General features: G+C 44.2%; 1 protein-coding gene across 2 annotated transcripts in view; it reads left to right on the top strand.

The window, feature by feature from the left end:
- RASSF2 (Ras association domain family member 2) overlaps positions 1–19,086 on the top strand; it is a 45,542-nt gene extending 26,456 nt beyond the window's left edge. For both annotated transcript variants that reach the window (XM_060031191.1, XM_060031193.1), the window contains 7 exons: positions 2,791–2,879; positions 12,349–12,509; positions 13,761–13,862; positions 15,323–15,374; positions 15,861–15,982; positions 17,192–17,289; positions 18,449–19,086. In XM_060031191.1, coding sequence (XP_059887174.1) covers positions 2,791–2,879; positions 12,349–12,509; positions 13,761–13,862; positions 15,323–15,374; positions 15,861–15,982; positions 17,192–17,289; positions 18,449–18,518 — 694 coding nt within the window. In that variant the 3' untranslated portion in view covers positions 18,519–19,086. The remainder of the gene's footprint in view (positions 1–2,790; positions 2,880–12,348; positions 12,510–13,760; positions 13,863–15,322; positions 15,375–15,860; positions 15,983–17,191; positions 17,290–18,448) is intronic.
- The last annotated feature ends 550 nt before the right edge of the window (positions 19,087–19,636 follow it).

The following is a 19,636-nucleotide window of genomic DNA, read 5'->3' as shown; positions in this document are numbered from 1 at the left end:
CTAGTCTCTGAGGGGTATCGTAGTGGCCAGCCAGGCCCAGTCTGCAGATTTCTGAAAGGACACCTGATGCCCCAGCATCCTCCCCACTGGGACCACTCCTTATAGAACAACCCCACCCCAGAGACATTTAGGGCTCAAAACTTCTGTGCAAAGCTCTCTGTGTCTGAGGGGAACCTGGAAGAGGAAAAAGAATGTCAGGCCCTGTCCAAGCCAGCCAAGCAAGGTCTGCTTCAGGCCACACCTGGAGTTGGGTGGTGGCGTGATGGTCTTGAGAGGTCCCCTCTCCTTGGCTCCCACTGGAAGGTCTGTGAAGACTAAGCCTGTTCCTCCCTGTAGCCAAATGAGTAGTTCAATGCATCTAGTAAGGCACACCCTCTTTACTGTCTTTCTGGGGCTTCAGTTTTTAGGACCAAGTGACTATCCCTTGTTCCATCCTAAAATTTGCTGATACTGAATGCCTTGGGGCCAGAGCGTGGGTGGAGTGCGCCAACCGTTCAGCCAAACCACAGTGATGTTTTTTCTGTTTTAAATAAGAACCAAGCCCTTTCTGTTGACCCCATTGAACATTTTGTTAAACTCCACAGCCAAATCTATTCTTTGCTAAAGTTGAGAGAAACCTACAATGTGGCCAAAGCCTGTTACTGATCTGGTTTCTTTCCAAGGGAATTTAAGGAGGAAAATCTTTGCCTGTCCCATCAGCGCCAGGGCGTCCAGTCAAGGTTCTCTGGTTTCATCTAACTTTGACGGTTTTATACTCTGCTTTGTTTTCAGCACTTTCACTGTATTTGGTTTCGAGTGGGCCAAACCCTTTCCACAGCGCCAGCCCAGGCCCTGGGGTGTTACATTCTGTTTCCTAAGTGAAATGATTTTTAAAATTCCACTTGACCATGTGGCCTTTGGCTGGCCTACTAAGGGGTCTTTCATGCTATACACTTATTTCTTTTCCATTCCGTGTGGCATCAAGCTGGTCTTGGTTGGTTCTTGAAACCTGCAAATACTTTGAGAGAGTTTTCAGGAATGGTAAATAATGTTGTCCCAGTGCCTGCTATAATAAAGTGAATGCCTGAACCACTGTGTTAAGAAGCATGCTGAGACCAGTTTCTGCTTTGGCAATAAAGAGTGCTTTGGACAAGGGAGTGGGAAGGGGCTGCTATGGGTGCCAAAAGTTCACCATTCCTGAGAGGCTCTGCTCAGTTTCATTCTGGGGCTCAGAAGCCCACTGGTTATAATACAATAGGCAGTTCTTTCAGATTTTCAATTTTAAATTGTCTTCACTTAAAATTAGCATCCCTTGGGATTTCCCTGGTGTCCAGTGATTAGGACTCTGCATTCTCATTGCAGAGGGCCCAGGTTCAATCCCTGGTCTCAGAACTAAGATCCCACAAGCCACATGATGTGACCAAAAAAAAAAAAAAATTATCCTATCTCTGCTGAGTCCCAGTGTTACCAAACCACACTTGGGTCTGCTCATCTACGTGCAGTAAAGCCAATTTAGTGACACCAGGTTGTGGTGAAGGAAAGTGCTGCGTTTATTGCAGGTCCAAGCAAGGAGTCCATGCAGTTAATGCTCAAAATCCCGAACTCTCCGATGGCTTTCATCGGAGAGTTTTTAAAGGCAAGGTGAGGGGAGAGGGTCGCAGGGTGGTAGATGCTCTTCTGATTAATTGCTGGTGAGGTGATTGGGTGGTATTTCAGGAGTCAACATCATCTGGTTCCAAGGGGTTTGGGGTTTACCTGCTTGTGGTCAGAATGCAGTTAACTTCTTACACCTGGTATAAGAAGATACTTTTAATATTTGCAAAGCAACTCATGGACATGGCTCAGGATACTATCTATAGCCCTTGAGGAGGAACTAAAGGTCCTTGACTTTGTTTTTTGGCTAAACTGTTATTATCAATATTTTGTCTTGCTTGACTGTTTTCCTTAGTTTCTGCATTTTCTCACTTCTCTGATTAAATTTGTTCTTTGGAACTCAGGGAAGGCCAAGGAGGCTAAAGCTTTTTTACAAACAAGAGGAGCGGGATACAGGGGTCTGTTCCTGGGAAGCCCCCACAGGGTCCTGCTTTGTTTCACCAGGGCACCTGCATTCTTCTCAACATGGGATGGTCCTAATTGGTTAAATATTATTCTCCTTTCTGGCCAAATCCTCTGTTGATTTTCGATGTGTTTCTCTGAACTGCCACTGTACTTTTAGGCTTTGAGGAGTATTTTCCAGCTATCATAGCAATACCAGGTCTCAACTCAGATTGCCTGCTTGTGACCCTTTCTCCAGCAACCCTGAGAACACTGCCATCAGGGCCACTTCCAAAGCTGCCCTGACTCTTGTAGCAGCCAACCTATTACTTTCCGTTTCTGCTAGATGGTAGAAGCAATTTCTGAGTTATTCCTCCAACAGAAGTTGGTCTGAACTAGAATCTTGTCCCTAGAAGTAAATGACCATTATTAGGGTTTTCTAAATAAGCTATAGAATTTGTACGTGCTTAGAAACTCAGCACAGGCACCACACAAGTGTTCTTTGTTGTTCTCTGTCCTGGACTTCATGTTGCTGCAAATACTGGGAACAAGCATTTTCTCCCTCCAGAACTCCCCTTCCCTGCCCAGTGCTTAGCCCAGGAACTGGACCAGCCTCATGAGACACTCAGCACAGCCTACCATGTCCTTTGTCACCTGCTGTGTGCTGGTACCCAGCCTTGCACAGGCCAAGTGCTCCCTTTGTACGAGTGGGGTGGGGTGGGACTGGGGGCGTTCTTCTGCAGGGGCTGAACCTTTTGTTTGTTTTCTGCTCACCAGCACTATCCTGAAGCCCCTCACCATGCCCAACATTCCAATCTCAGAGGTGGATGCCCTGCCTGAGAATGATCAGACATCAAGTCCCACAGGTACATGCATGGTGGGAGGATCCTCTAGTTTGGGGCCGACTGTGTGAAGACTGATGTGATGAATGTTGTACACTGTTACTTATGTTTTGAAAACAAAATTCACATGGTTCAATATTCAAAACTTATTTAAAAAAAGAATTGAAAGTTTCCCATCTCATCCACCCACTGAGTTTCCCTCCCTAGAAGCAAACTGAAGGCATTCTTCCCAAGATACTCTTTGCAAGCACAAGGAAATACACACCAACAAAGCTTAATGGTTGGATGTCATTTCTTTTCTTCCCATTTTAATGTAAGTGGCTGCATTTTGCACATCCCTTTTCTATTAGTTTGTCTTGAGGATTGTTCCATACAAACCCATGGAGAACTTCTGCATTCTTTACAGCTCTGCTGTATTACATTGTATGAAAAAAATGATAATTTAATTGCTCCCTATTGATAAACATTTAAGTCATCTTTAGTCTCTTAGACAAACAAAAGTGTAGAGTGTCCTTATACATGTCTCATTTCACACATTTGTCAGTGTCTGTAGGATTCTTTGAAATCGAATTTCTGGATCTGAGGCTATGTGCATTTGCAATTTTGTTAGATATTGTCAGGTCGACATTATCTTGCAAGTCCTTATATCGTGCTTATCCTGTGCAGACATTGTTCTAAGCACTTTAAATGAATTAACTTATTTAAACCCTCACAACAATCTCATGAGGTGGGTGCTATTGTTATCCTCATTGTATGGATGAGGAAACTGAGGCACAGAGAGTTAGTGATATATGGTGTTGGGAAGGAAGACAGTTTTCTCTACCTTCTAGGTTCTTCTGGCTGGTCTAAGAATTAAATTGACATGAGACAGATTAACAGGAGAAAATCAAACAAAAGTTTAATAACATGTAAACTTGGGAGAGTTACTCAGAAAAACTGAGTAACTCACCAAAATGGCTGATGCCCTCACCTATTTTTGTGTCTGTGTTTGAAATTTATTTTATTTTTTTACATCTTTATTGGAGTATAATTGCTTTACAATGGTGTGTTAGTTTCTGCTTTATAACAAAGTGAATCAGTTATACATATACATATGTTGCCATATCTCCTCCCTCTTGCATCTCCCTCCCTCCCACCCTCCCTATCCCACCCATCCAGGTGGTCACAAAGCACCGAGCTGATCTCCCTGTGCTATGCGGCTGCTTCCCACTAGCTATCTATTTTACGTTTGGTAGTGTATATATGTCTATGCCACTCTCTCACTTTGTCACAGCTTACTCTTCCCCCTCCCCATATCCTCAAGTCCATTCTCTAGTAGGTCTGTGTCTTTATTCCCGTCTTACCCCTAGGTTCTTCATGACATTTTTTTTTTCTTAAATTCCATGTATATGTGTTAGCATACAGTATTTGTCTTTCTCCTTCTGACTTACTTCACTCTGTATGACAGACTCTAGGTCCATCCACCTCACTACAAATAACTCAGTTTCGTTTCTTTTTATGGTTGAGTAATATTCCATTGTATATATGTGCCACATCTTCTTTATCCATTCATCCGATGATGGACACTTAGGTTGTTTCCATCTTCTGGCTATTGTAAATAGAGCTGCAATGAACATTTTGGTACATGACTCTTTTTGAATTATGGTTTTCTCAGGGTATATGCCCAGTAGTGGGATTGCTGGGTCACATGGTAGTTCTATTTGTAGTTTTTTAAGGAACCTCCATACTGTTCTCCATAGTGGCTGAACCAATTCACATTCCCACCAGCAGTGCAAGAGTGTTCCCTTTTCTCCACACCCTCTCCAGCAGTTATTGTTTCTAGATTTTTTGATGATTGCCATTCTGACTGGTGTGAGATGATATCTCATTGTAGTTTTGATTTGCATTTCTCTAATGATTAATGACGTTGAGCATTCTTTCATGTGTTTATTGGCAGTCTGTATATCTTCTTTGGAGAAATGTCTATTTAGGTCTTCTGCCCATTTTTGGATTGGGTTGTTTGTTTTTTTGTTACTGAGCTGCATGAGCTGCTTGTAAATTTTGGAGATGAATCCTTTGTCAGTTGCTTCATTTGCAAATATTTTCTCCCATTCTGAGGGTTGTCTTTTGGTCTTGTTTATGGTTTCCTTGGCTGTGCAAAAGCCTTGAAGTTTCATTAGGTCCCATTTGTTTATTTTTGTTTTTACTTCCATTTCTCTGGGAGGTGGGTCAAAAAGGATCTTGCTGTGATTTATGTCATAGAGTGTTCTGCCTATGTTTTCCTCTAAGAGTTTGATAGTATCTAGCCTTACATTTAGGTCTTTAATCCATTTTGAGCTTATTTTTGTGTATGGTGTTAGGGAGTGTTCTAATCTCATACTTTTACATGTACCTGTCCAGTTTTCCCAGCACCACTTATTGAAGAGGCTGCCCTTTCTCAACTGCATATTACTCCCTCCTTTATCAAAGACAAGGTGACCATATGTGCGTGGGTTTATCTCTGGGCTTTCTATCCTGTTCCATTGATCTATATTTCTATTTTTGTGCCAGTACTATACTGTCTTGATTACTGTAGCTTTGTAGTATAGTCTGAAGTCAGGGAGCCTGATTCCTCCAGCTCCATTTTTCATTCTCAAGATTGCTTTGACTATTCGGGGTCTTTTGTGTTTCCATAAAGATTGTGAAATTTTTTTGTTCTGGGTCTGTGAAACATTCCAGTGGTAGTTTGATAGGGATTGCATTGAATCTGTAGATTGCTTTGAGTAGTAGAGTCATTTTCACAGTGTTGATTCTTCCAATCCATGAAAATGGTATATCTCTCCATCTATTTGTATCATCTTTAATTTCTTTCATCAGTGTCTTATAATTTTCTGCATACAGGTCTTTTGTCTCCTTAGGTAGGTTTATTTCCAGATATTTTATTCTTTTTGTTGCAATGGTAAATGAGAGTGCTTTCTTGATTTCACTTTCAGATTTTTCATCATTAGTGTATAGGAACGCAAGAGATTTCTGTGCATTAATTTTATATCCTGCTACTTTACCAAATTCATTGATTAGCTCTAGGAGTTTTCTGGTAGCATCTTTAGGATTCTCTATGTACAGTATCATGTCATCTACAAAACAGTGACAGCTTTACTTCTCTTTTCCGATTTGGATTCTTTTATTTCTTTTTCTTCTCTGATTGCTGTGGCTAAAACTTCCAAAACTATGTTGAATAAGAGTGGTGAGAGTGGGCAACCTTGTCTTATTCCTGATCTTAGTGGAAATGCTTTCAGTTTTTCACCATTGAGGATGATATTGGCTCTGGGTTTGTCATATATGGCCTTTATGATGTTGAGGAAAGTTCCCTCTATGCCTACTTTCTGCAGGGTTTTTATCATAAATGGGTGTTGAATTTTGTCGAAAGCTTTCTCTGCATCTATTGAGATGATCATATGGTTTTTCTCCTTCAACTTGTTAATATGGTGTATCACATTGATTGCTTTGCCTATATTGAAGAATCCTTGCATTCCTGGAATAAACCCCACTTGATCATGGTGTATGATCCTTTTATTGTGCTGTTGGATTCTGTTTGCTACTATTTTGTTGAGGATTTTTGCATCTATGTTCATCAGTGATATTGGCCTATAGTTTTCTTTGTGACATATTTGTCTGGTTTTGGTATCAGGGTGATGGTGGCCTTGTAGAATGAGTTTGGGAGTGTTCCTCTCTCTGCTATATTTTGGAAGAGTTTGAGAAGGATAGGTGTTAGCTCTTCTCTAAATGTTTGATAGAATTTGCCTGTGAAGCCATCTGGTCCTGAGCTTTTGTTTGTTGGAAGATTTTTAATCACAGTTTCAATTTCAGTGCTTGTGACTGGTCTGTTCATATTTTCTATTTCTTCCTGATTCAGTCTAGGCAGGTTGTGCATTTCTAAGAATTTGTCCATTTCTTCCAGGTTGTCCATTTTATTGGCAGAGTTGCTTGTAGTAATCTCTCATGATCTTTTGTATTTCTGCAGTGTCATTTGTTACTTCTTTTTCATTTCTAATTCTATTGATATGAGTCTTCTCCCGTTTTTTTTTGATGAGTCTGGCTAATGGTTTATCAATTTTGTTTATCTTCTCAAAGAACCAGCTTTTAGTTTTATTGATCTTTGCTATCGTTTCCTTCATTTCTTTTCCATTTATTTCTGATCTGATCTTTATGATTTCTTTCCTTCTGCTAACTTTGGCGTTTTTTTGTTCTTCTTTCTCTAATTGCTTTAGGTGCAAGGTTAGGTTGTTCATTCGAGATGTTTCCTGTTTCTTAAGGTAGGATTGTATTGCTGTAAACTTCCCTCTTAAACTGCTTTTGCTGCATCCCATAGGTTTTGGGTCATCGTGTGTCCATTGTCATTTGTTTCTAGGTATTTTTTTATTTTCTCTTTGATTTCTTCAGTGATCACTTCGTTACTAAGTAGTGTATTGTTTAGCCTCCATAGTTTGTATTTTTTACAGATCTTTTCCTGTATTTGATATCTACTCTCATAGCGTTGTGGTCGGAAAAGATACTTGATACAATTTCAATTTTCTTAAATTTACCAAGGCTTGATTTATGACCCAAGATATGATCTATCCTGGAGAATATTCCATGAGCACTTGAGAAAATAGTGTATTCTGTTGTTTTTGGATGGAATGTCCTATAAATATCAATTAAATCCGTCTATTTAATGTATCATTTAAAGCTTGTGTTTCCTTATTTATTTTCATTGTGGATGATCTGTCCATTGGTGAAAGTGGGGTGTTAAAGTCCCCTACTATGAATGTGTTCTGTCGATTCCCCCTTTTATGGCTGTTAGTATTTGCCTTATGTATTGAGGTGCTCCTTTGTTGGGTGCATAAATATTTACAATCGTTATTTTTCCTTCTTGGATCGATCCCTTGATCATTATGTAGTGTCCTTCTTTGTCTCTTCTAATAATCTTTATTTTAAAGTCTATTTTGTCTGATATGAGAATTGCTACTCCAGCTTTCTTTTGGTTTCCATTTCCATGGAATATCTTTTTCCATCCCCTCACTTTCAGTCTGTATGTGTCTCTAGGTCTGAATTGGGTCTCTTGTAGACAGCATATATATGAGTCTTGTTTTTGTATCCATTCAGCCAATCTGTGTCTTTTGGTGGGAGCATTTAATTCATTTATATTTAAGGTAATTATCGATATGTATGTTCCTATTCCCATTTTGTAAATTGTTTTGGGTTATTGTAGGTCTTTTCCTTCTCTTGTGTTTCTTGCCTAGAGAAGTTCCTGTAGCACTTGTTGTAAAGCTGGTTTGGTGGTGCTGAACTCTCTCAGCTTTTGCTTGTCTGTAAAGGTTTTAATTTCTCCATCAAATCTGAATGAGATCCTTGCTGGGTAGAGTAATCTTGGTTGTAGCTTTTTCTCCTTCATCACTTTAAATATGTCCTGCCAGTCCCTTCTGGCTTGCAGACTTGCTGCTGAAAGATCAGCTGTTAACCTTATGGGGATTCCCTTGTGTGTTATTTGTTGTTTTTCCCTTGCTGCTTTTAATATGTTTTCTTTGTTTTAATTTTTTTTTTTTTTTTTTTTTTTTTTTTTTTTTTTTGTGCTATGCGGGCCTCTCACTGCTGCAGCCTCTCCCACCGGGGAGCACAGGCTCCGGACGCACAGGCCCAGCAGCCATGGCCCACAGGCCCGGCCGCTCTGCGGCATTTGGGATCCTCCCGGACCAGGGCACAAACCCGTGTCCCCTGCATCGGCAGGCGGACCCTCAACCACTGCCCCCACCAGGGAAGCCCTGTATTTAATTTTTGACAGTTTGATTAATATGTGTCTTGGCATGTTTCTCCTTGTATTTACCCTGTATGGGACTCTCTATGCTTCCTGGACTTGATTAACTATTTCCTTTTCCATATTAGGGAAGTTTTCAACTATAATCTCTTCAAATATTTTCTCAGTTCCTTTCTTTTTCTCTTCTTCTTCTGGAACCCCTATAACTTGAATGTTGGTGCATTTAATGTTGTCCCAGAGGTCTCTGAGACTGTCCTCAGTTCTTTTCATTCTTTTTTCTTTAGTCTGCTCTGCAGTAGTTATTTCCACTATTTTATCTTCCAGGTTACTTATCCGTTCTTCTGCCTTGGTTATTCTGCTATTGATCCCATCTAGAGTATTTTTAATTTCATTTATTGTGTTGTTCATCGTTGCTTGTTTCATCTTTAGTTCTTCTAGGTCCTTGTTAAATGTTTCTTGCATTTTCTCTATTCTATTTCCAAGATTTTGGATCATCTTTACTATCATTACTCTGAATTCTTTTTCAGGTAGACTGCCTATTTCCTCTTCATTTGTTAGGTCTGGTGGGTTTTTATCTTGCTCCTTCATCTGTTGTTTGTTTTTCTGTCTTCTCATTTTGGTTATCTTACTGTGTTTGGGGTCTCCTTTTTGCAGACTGCAGGTTTGTAGTTCCCGTTGTTTTTGGTGTCTGTCCCCAGTGGGTAAGGTTGGTTCAGTGGGTTGTGTAGGCTTCCTGGTGGAGGGGACTAGTGCCTGTGTTCTGGTGGATGAGGCTGGATCTTGTCTTTCTGGTGGGCAGGTCCACGTCTGGTGGTGTATTTTGGGGTGTCTGTGGACTTATTATGATTTTAGGCAACCTTTGTGCTAATGGGTGGGGTTGTGTTTCTGTCTTGCTAGTTGTTTGGCATAGGGTGTCCAGCACTGTAGCTTGCTGGTCGTTGAGTGAAGCTGGGTGCTGGTGTTGAGATGGAGATCTCTGGGAGATTTTCGCCATTTGATATTATGTGGAGCTGGGAGGTCTCTTGTGGACCAGTGTCCTGAAGTTGGCTCTCCCACTCAGAGGCCCAGCACTGACTCCTGGCTGCAGCACCAAGAGACTTTCATCCACACGGCTCAGAATAAAAGGGAGAAAAAGTAGAAAGAAAGAAGGAAGGAAGGAAGGAAGGAAGAAAAGCAAGAAAGAGGATAAAATAAAATAAAGTAAGATAAAACAAAATAAAGTTATTAAAATAAATAATTATTAAGAAAAAATGTTTTTAAAGAAAAAACAAACAAAAAGGACGGATAGAACCCTAGGACAAATGGTGACAGCAAAGCTATACAGACAAAATCTCACACAGAAGCATACACATACACACTCACAAAAAGAGTAAAAGGAGAAAAAATAATAAATCTTGCTCTCAATGTCCACCTCCTCAATTTGGGATGATTCGTTGTCTATTCAGGTATTCCACAGATGCAGGGTACATCAAGTTGACTGTGGAGCTTTAATCTGATGCTTCTGAGGTTGCTGGGAGAGATTTCCCTTTCTCTTCTTTCTTCGCACAGCTCCTGGGGCTCAGCTTTGGATTTGGCCCCGCCTCTGCATGTAGGCCCCTGAGGGCGTCTGTTCTTCGCTCAGACAGGATGCGGTTAAAGGAGCAGCTGCTTCGGGGGCTCTGTCTCACTCAGGCCGGGGGAGGGAGGGGTGCGGATGCGGGGCGAGCCTGCGGCGGCAGAGGCTGCCGGGACGTTGCACCAGCCTGAGGTGCGCAGTGCGTTCTCCCGGGGAAGTTGTCCCTGGATCCTGGGACCCAGGCAGTGGCGGGCTGCACAGGCTTCCCGGAAGGGAGGTGTGGAGAGTGACCTGTGCTCGCACACAGGCTTCTTGGTGGCGGCAGCAGCAGCCTTAGCGTCTCATGCCCGTTTCTGGGGTCCGCGCTGTTAGCCGCGGCTCGCGCCTGTCTCTGGAGCTCCTTCAAGCAGCGCTCTTAATCCCCTCTCCTCACGCACCAGGAAAACAAAGAGGTAAGAAAAAGTCTCTTGCCTCTTCGGCAGGTCCAGACTTTCCCCCAGACTCCCTCCCGGCTATCCATGGTGCACTAACCCCCTGCAGGCTGTGTTCACACCTCCAACCCCAGTCCTCTCCCTGCGCTCCTCCGAAGTCTGAGCCTCAGCTCCCAGCCCCGCCCGCCCCGCGGGGTGAGCAGACAAGCCTCTTGGGCTGGTGAGTGCCGGTCGGCACCGATCCTCTGTACGGGAATCTCTCCGCTTTGCCCTCCGCACCCCTGTTGCTGTGCTCTCCTCCGTGGCTCCGAAGCTTTCCCCCTCCGCCACCCGCAGTCTCCGCCCGCGAAGGGGCTTCCTAGCGTGTGTGGTAACCTTTCCTCCTTCACAGCTCCCTCCAGCTGGTGCAGGACCCGTCCCTATTCTTTTGTCTCTGTTTATTCTTTTTTCTTTTGCCCTACCCAGGTACGTGGGGAATTTCTTGCCTTTTGAGAGGTCTGAGGTCTTCTGCCAGCGTTCAGGTGTTCTGTAGGAGTTTTTCCACGTGTAGATGTATTTCTGGTGTATCTGTGGGGAGGAAGGTGATCTCCGCGTCTTACTCTTCCGCCATCTTCCCGATTGATGATGCCCTCACCTTAACTGCCATCTTCAGCTAAAGACAAAAGAGGATGTTGGGGGTAGTGATTTGGGACTTCAGGGGAGGAAGGCAATTCACATGGAGATGGAAAACAAACGTTTGGTAAACAAATGTTTGCTGGGCCTGCAAAGACAGTGTGACACAGGGTGGACTCTGATCTCTAAGAGTTTCCCTCGCCACATTTAGCCCATATTCTTTGCAGATGTCTCTGGTGATAACTCTAGTCCAGTAATAAGCCCGCTATCTAAATTCTTTAGGCAGTTAGGGGAAAAGGCAGAGTTTCTTCCTGAGTTTTTTGACTGAAAAATTGTTCACAACCTAAAAGTTTAGAGTTATGTTTTATTCAGCGAATATTCTTAGGACTCCAAGCCTGGAAGGTAGGATCTCAAGTAACCCTGAGAGAACTGCTCTGAGGAGGCAAAGGGGGAGCTAGGATACATAGGAGTTTTGCAACAAAGGGCAGGTAGTTTGAATGTCAAAAGATTATTGTTAATTAAAGAAAACCAGTATCCCAAGTTAAGGAATTTAGCTCTTTTCTGTGTATGGGAAGATGCAAGAGTCTGGGCTCATTGAAATCATTACTTTGATAGGAACCTCAGCTATCTGGGGCCAGTATCCTGTGTTTTCACCTCCTGAGTTTCCTCAGGGGTCACTGTGGGGAGTGGCTGCAGTGTAATGGCTGCTAGATGGCAGGTGTTCTTTTCCGTCCTGAGTCCCCTTAGAGCTAACCAGCTCACCATCGCCTGTGGCTGCAATCTCTGATGACCGTGATATCCTTTGTTTAATGATATAGCAGGCTATGTTTCAGTTATCAGTCTTTTGGGGCTTGATTGTTTTCAGCATACCAGAGACATTCGGGGGTAGCAAGTTTTGCTCGCCTACAATGACAGTGGTGGAGCTGGGGTTTGAACCTAGGAGTCTGTGCTCTGAACTTTGTCACTGTACTGCTTCTTGGTAAATTATGCATCATGTTTTTCCCCCAGCAGGAAATACTGTTTTTATACAATATATTTTTGAGGAAGCTCTAGGTGCTGTAGCATAGGTCCGGAAGAGGGTACTCTGTGCACACTGCCACATCCCAGGTCCAAGCAGACAGAACTCATCTTCCCCTTCCTTCCCAGACTCCAGGGCCCTGAAGTCCCTGCAGGAAGACACCCCACAACTGATGCGCACACGCAGTGATGTTGGGGTACGTCGTCGTGGCAATGTGAGGACACCCAGCGACCAGCGGCGAATCAGACGCCACCGCTTCTCCATCAACGGCCATTTCTACAACCACAAGGTAGAGGCGATAGGGTGGCAGGGGGCAAGCGCCAGCTCCAGTGGGGGCAAAACCCCTTCCTGGGCAGCTGCCACCTCAGGGCTGCAGACTCCTGGGAAGCCACTCAGTCTTTGGGTCGTGAGTGGGCTGCAGGCTCTGCTGGCTCTGAGAGCGATAAGGGCCTCCTGATCAGGAGCCCTCCTAAATGATGGTGTTGTAGGAAAAAATGGGGTGCAAGAGGATGGTCATGTCCTAGGTCTCAGGTGAGTCCGGTGGCCCCAAGGCAATGGGTCGTTCGGGAATATGAGAGCAGCCCTGGGCTGTGGGGGTGATTAGTTTTTATGGGCTGGGTAATTTCATAGGCTAGTAAGTGGGAGGAGTATTCTGTCTTGGAGAAGGGGTGGGGATTTCCATGAATTGGGCCACCACCCACTTTTTGGCCTTCTATAGTCGACCTCGGAACTGTCATGGCACCAGTGGGTGTGTCATTTAGATGCTAATGTATTACAATGAGTGTATAATGAGGTGAAGGTCTACTGGAAGTCAAATCTTCTGCCATCTTGGGCCTAGTAGGTTCTAACCAGTTTTTGTGGTATCCTGTTCTTAATGGCTGTGTCATTCTTTTAATGGTTGTGCCCTGCCCCCTTTCTTCCTGGCTCAGTGGGTGAGATGCGAGATGACCCCACAAACAGCCCTCATCAGAAACCCCCCCATCCACGTGTTACTCTCTTTCTGCACCATGTGCCTCCAGCTGCTATGTGGCCTGACTTCTCTGTGAGTTAAGGGCTGCCCTGAAACAGAGCTGCAGAACTCAGATCACCCACCCCACCCCAAGCTAGTTGACTCTTCTTCCTTCCTGCTGCTTGGTTTGAATCTGGCCCCAGAAACAAGTGCATCATGGAAGAGTGGTCACAGACCTCCTCATGTTGAAGTCGTAGTAGAAGGGCCTTTGTGCATGTTTTATTTGGAGGGAGTGCCTCCCTTATCTGGTCCTCTTTCCCTCCTCAGTGCTGCCGTTTGGCAAGCTCAGATCCCTCAAGCCTCCTGCAGTGGGGTGGGCGCGAGCTCCTGAGCTAGGCAAAGCCCAGGGCTCTTTATTGACATCAAAGCCCAGTGCTTCTATGTTGTAAGGGACAGAGGACTCTCAGGGAGCACAGGTTGAGTGCCATTGTCCCTGTCCCTTTACCCCAGGTAACAGGGCCAGGACACCTGGGTTTTAGTGCCCCATCCTTGTCTGTACACCCACTCTGAGCTGGACCCCTCTATTGACAGACGTCGGTGTTCACGCCGGCCTATGGCTCCATCACCAATGTCCGCATCAACAGCACCATGACCACTCCACAGGTCCTGAAGTTGCTGCTCAACAAATTTAAGGCAAGTTCCCTCTGCTGGCTGGCCTCAGACAGTGGCATGTGTGCCTTGGGGCCCCCAGAAGTGTAGAGGTGGGGGCTATGGAGAGTGTGTGGTAAGGGGGGCACAGGGCAGAGAGGGTTTAGGTTCTTTAGACCCCACGACATCAGCATCACCTGGGAGCTTGTTAGAAAAGTAGGTTCTCAGGCCTCCCTCTGCCCCAGATCAGACCCACTGAAGTGGAAACTCGGAGATGAGACCAGGGAACCTGTTCCACAAGGCTTACTGGGATTCTGGTGCCACTGAAGCCCTCAGGTGCTTTATGGGCCTCCAGAGAAGGACCCTGGACCTGATGACTGGTTCAGGGCTCCGTGCACATATCGACTTCTGTGCATTTGGGGAACCTACTTTGATGAGCCTTCAATAGATGTGAAAATTATAGTGCATGAGTGTTTTTGAAGTCCTGTTGCTCTGTATGTTTTCCACAATACCCTTCTAAGTCTTTTGGAAACCAGGTATTCTTATTTCTAACAGAAGCCAGTGTGTCCTAGTGGTTTAAAGCATAGGCTCTGGGTTTGAATCTCTATCTATCACCTGCTGGTTGGAGGAGTTGGACAAGTGACTTAAGCTCCCTGTGCTTCTGCCTCACCATCTGTAAAATAAGGTTAACAGGACCCCATTACTGGTGTCAACTGAAAAAAAATTGCACACCCTAAAAGTTGAGAGTTATGTTTTATTCAGCGAATATTCTTAGGACTTCAAACCCAGAAGGCAGCATCTCAAGTAACCCTGAGAGGACTGCTCCAAGGAGGTGAAGGGGAAGCTAGGATACATAGGAGTTTTGTCACAAAGGGCAGGTAGTCTGAATGTCAAAAGATTATTGTTAATTAAAGAAAATCAGGTATCTCAAGTTAAGGAATTTAGCGTTTTCCTACATATAGAAAGATGCAAGAGTCTGGGCTCACTGAAATCATTCCTTTGATACACACCTTAGCTACTGGGGGCCAGTATCCTGTTTTCTCACCCTGAGTTTCCTCAGGGCTCACCGTTGGGAGTGGCTGCAGTCTGATGGCTGCAAGATGGCAGGTATTCTTTGTTTCTTTCCTGAGTCGTCTCAGGGCTCACCAGCTCACCATCGGAGGTGGCTGCAATTGCTGATGACTGTGACATCCTTTGCTTACTGATATGGCAAGCAATATTTTATTTCTCACTGGGTTGTCATGTTAGATGAGTTAAAACATGTAGAGTTTGTTAGAACTGTGCCTGGCATGGTGCAATAAATGTTAGCTCTTATTACCTATTATTATTGATAATGTTACCACCCCATTTCCTCACCACATTTAAATGCTGTAGATAAATAGCCCTCCCCTCAAAAGAGCCTATCATTTATTTAGCTTTGCAGTGTTCAAGAAGAAGAAATGGCCACAGTTAGGATATGTAAATATATGCTTTCAGCAAGTATCTTTTGCTCCTTCCTGATTCAGATCGAGAACTCAGCGGAAGAGTTTGCTTTGTATGTGGTCCATACCAGTGGTGGTAAGTATAAAGAACACAGTATACTTAAAACTTTTAATTAACTCAAAATAGCAAGTTAAAAAAAAAATCTCTGCCTCATTTGCTTGTTGCTTGGGTTTTGGAAACTTCCAAATGTTGTTTGCCTCCAAGGCTGGTGAGCTTGCTGGATGAGTCCACCGGGGAATGCCATATACGGTCAGTAAACTAACCCTGAAACATAACTGCCTATTAAAAAAAGAACTGGATTTTCTCAAAGCACAGAGAAAACCAGATTCTCTAATGCAGCATGTTCCAAAGGGCTTGAGGCATGGAAGTATTGTTGAGGGGTAGGGGAGCGGTAACAGTTGCTTTGAACTGTTGAATTGTTCGTTTACAAATCAGTCTCCTGACTTGTATGGCTACATCTCCTGAGGTGCCTGGTCCATTTGGGCCCTTGAGTTGACAACCACTTAAGGTGAGAAAGACCTCAGGCAACTCAGGGCTGCTCCTGGCTGTGTGTGGTTCCAGAGAAACAGAAGCTGAAGAACACTGATTACCCCCTGATTGCCCGGATCCTCCAGGGCCCATGTGAGCAAGTCTCCAAAGTGTTCCTTATGGAGAAGGACCAGGTGGAGGAAGTCACCTATGATGTGAGTCCCTTTTCAGTCAGATGTCTGTCCCCGGAGGGTGGGGGATTTGGTTGGATAAACTACAACTGGGGTATAGCTTGGCTTTTTGACCAATGATCAGGCCCTGTTTTGTTGCTATTTCTCAACACCAGGTTTTCTTGAAACAATAATGAATGCAGAAGCTAGGTTGAGGGTGTGCCCTGTGGGGGTTAACTGGAAGAAAGCTCAGGCACAAAATGATTTCCATAGAAGGAATAAATTTCTTGAGGCTTTCTGGGGTACTTAAGAGGGCTGAAAAGTTTCTGCAAACCTTTTCCAAGCAACTTCAAAGAGTTAGCAGTGATTTTATAGCTTTTGCTATAGCAACAAACTTCCCCAAGTCTTAGTCACTTACAACAGTAAACATTTACTTTCTTGCTCCAGATTCTGTAGGCTGGTAGCAGCGGTTCTGCTTTAGATTATGGGTTCAGTTCAGGTAGACATTGCATGTCTTATTCAGAGACCGAGGGTAAGAGGCAGTGGCTACCTAGGTATGCTTCTCATGGCAGATGGCTGGAATGCAAGAAACCATGTAAGCTCCTTTGAAGCCCCCACCTGGATTTTATGTATATCACATCCACACACCCATTCCATTGGCCAGAGCAAGTCACATAGCTGAGCCCACCATTAACAGCGTGAAGAAACATACTTCTCCCACAGAGAAGAGTTGGTAGAACAGGGTGAGGGTTCTGGTGAGGGAGGAAGAGTGGCTGCTTAACTTCAGCTCACCTGGGAGCCACCCCCAGGCTTATAGCCTCTCAGGAGGCAGTTCACATTTGGATGCCTGTTTGAGCCTTGAGGCACAAATCATCATTCTGAGCCGTGGTTCCTTAATTTCTCTTAGGGGAGAGCAGAGAGGTTTATTGAATATTATGTGTTCTAGTCTTCTCCGCATGCCTGACAAGAGAAAGTGCTTTTCTATGTTTGACATCACCTCTCATGGATTGGATACATGAGATGAAAAATGAGAAGTTATGAGATGAAGTTATCATGTAAATGAAGTGATCTTCATCATAGACTCTATACCAGCCTTGAGAAGAATGAGGCTTGGCTCCTGCCTTTAAGGAAATCCCGGATTAGTGCAGAAATAGATTTCCCAAGGCTTTGTGCCTTATATGAGAGAGATGCCAAAAAAAATTAGAATAGTGCTGGGAGGGGTCTTGCACCCCAGACTTACTTTTTTCTCCCCAGGTGGCTCAGTATATAAAGTTTGAGATGCCTGTCCTTAAAAGCTTCATTCAGAAGCTCCAAGAGGAAGAAGATCGGGAAGTAAAGAAGCTGATGCGCAAGTAAGCATAGCCCCTGGGGTGGCTGGTTGGGTTTCTCCTGAGGCCTCAGTGAGAAGAGTCTCTGTTCAGGAACCTTGCAGGGGCTGTGAGGAGCTGCCGTCTGGGCCTGGGACTGTGTTCAGGGGGCTTCCCATTGACAATGCCAGATCTCAGATCTCAGGTGGGGACTTGAAACATCGGTGTGTTGGTCGTTCTGCTTCTCGTTCAACTTCTCATTTTGATGTGGGACATAAAATTGTTCCAAGGATTTCAGGAAGGTTGTCTCGGCAGTGGAAATTTAAGCAGAGTAACCCTAAAATCCCTTCCTCACATCCTTTCTCCCTTTTTAACATTTCTCTTCTGGAAATTGCATTTGGGTTGAAAAGTCCAGTACTAAAACTTCGTTCTGGGGAGGATTTTGTTATTTTTTGGTCATGTTTAGTCATAAAGTAGAGCTGCGTTTCATAGATATGGCAGAAAAATTGATTTTTTTGCCTCTAAAGTCAATGCTACATTTTCTGTGTTGATGATAATAATATGATAGCAGTTAACATTTATTGAACACTTACTATGTGCCAAACTTTAAAAATAGTTTTGCTGTGCAGTGCAAAGCCACGTTAGCCCTGCATTAACAGTGCCCACTCCAGTATCTGAATTACCATAATTCAGGGAAGGGATGAAAAAACCATACTCACCACTAAGCCATGGACCTCCATGCCTGGTAGTTGCTATAGTGTCTTTGGCAAAATGCAGATACTGATATTAGATTGAACCTTATGAAGTTGTCATTTTTGTAGGCTCCCCCAAAGTGGTAAAAGTAATGGCAATTTCATATGGTCCAGCCTAGGTGAGGATTATATGATACTCTATGCATAGTGCCTTGAGCAGAGTAAACACTCAGCAAAGGGAATCCCTATTACTGTTCTTGTTATTTCACCTTCTCATTCTTCTTCCCCAGACTTTTTAATCATAGTAAAATAATTAGCTTGGTGTGAGCCTCTTCAGTCCCTTTCATCCTGTTGTGGAAATGAACACAAGTAACGAAGTGGTTCAAGAGTGGGCCAGTGAGAGAAGCAAAGGGTTGGGACACTTGGCCCACACTGTGACCCAAGTGATGGGGGAGGGTCATGAGAAGGAGTGTGTTGCTTTCTGCTCTCCACCGAAGCTGTTCTGTCCCCAGGTACACCGTGCTCCGGCTAATGATTCGGCAGAGGCTGGAGGAGATAGCCGAGACCCCAGCAACAATCTGAGCCACAGGGAGGGGATCCAGACGCCGTGGAGGGCATTGTTGACCTGAGAAGACTCACAGGAAGCTGGGCGCCTTCCATGGAAACGTTTAAATGCAAACCTTTCCAGCTCCCAAACCACCATGGAGAAGCCAGCAGACAACTAACTCCCTGACCTTTTTTTCCCTGCTCCTTTCCTTTACTCACGAGGACTTTCCATTTTTATTATAAGAAGAACCCAAAATGTGTGTGTGCACGTGTGTGTGCACATGGTACATATCCACATGCCCACATGATATATTCACATGCAATTCAATTCCAAGCAGCCAGCACAGGTGCTATGAGGCTGGCAGATATTCTGCTTGTGGGCAGGAAAATCAGAGGAGTCACCGATCTGAGGGGTTTTAGGTTGAAGAAAAGATTTCTCCCCTCAAGTGCCAGGGAGCAGCCATACATGTCTGCTTGTGTTTAGAAGGGGAAGTGGGCCCAGCAAACTCACCATTTGGGGTATTTTTATGTTAATAGATACTCTCCCTGTATCCCTAGGAAGGATCTGCAAGTGTGAGATCCTTGGCAGTTAACAAATTAATTAACAAACCATGCCCTTGGGGCAGTTCTGATGGAAAGAAAAAGATAAACCATCAGTGGGGTAGATGCAATAAGCCCACAGGTTTTTACACTGGAAACTTCAATTGTTTTAAATAACAAGGACATATGTGATGCCAGTAAAGAATGGATTCTGCCTCCGCCCCCACCTCCCTGGCTACCTCTAGGAGACAGGGGAGCCTGATGTTTGTCTCAGCATGCCAAGCTGATGACCCCAACTCTTTGGGGCCTCCCTGAGTTGAAAGAAGTATCTTATGAAACAGGCCTCACTGGTTTGTACATGGCGCCTGGTCTTGTATGGCTGGGAAGTTTCCCTCCTTAGAGAAATGTGGAGGCTCCTCGCAGAATGACAGGTGCCTGTAAACCCAGCCCATTTTCATATCCAGTGGTCTTCTTGCACTTGGAGCTGAGGCCCTGCGTTTGCAAAGTCAAGGCTTAATACTTTACAACCACTGGATTTTTGCAAGTTGCCCTCACGTCGTGTGTGGAGATGGACTCTAAGAATGAAGACTTGTCCTGCTACTGACCAAGTGTGG

This window comes from Delphinus delphis, chromosome 15 (assembly GCF_949987515.2).
Source record: "Delphinus delphis chromosome 15, mDelDel1.2, whole genome shotgun sequence".
In the NCBI taxonomy this organism is placed as follows: Eukaryota; Metazoa; Chordata; class Mammalia; order Artiodactyla; family Delphinidae; genus Delphinus; species Delphinus delphis.
The sequence above is the reverse complement of the archived record's forward strand: the minus strand, read 5'-3'. Positions and strand labels throughout refer to the sequence as shown.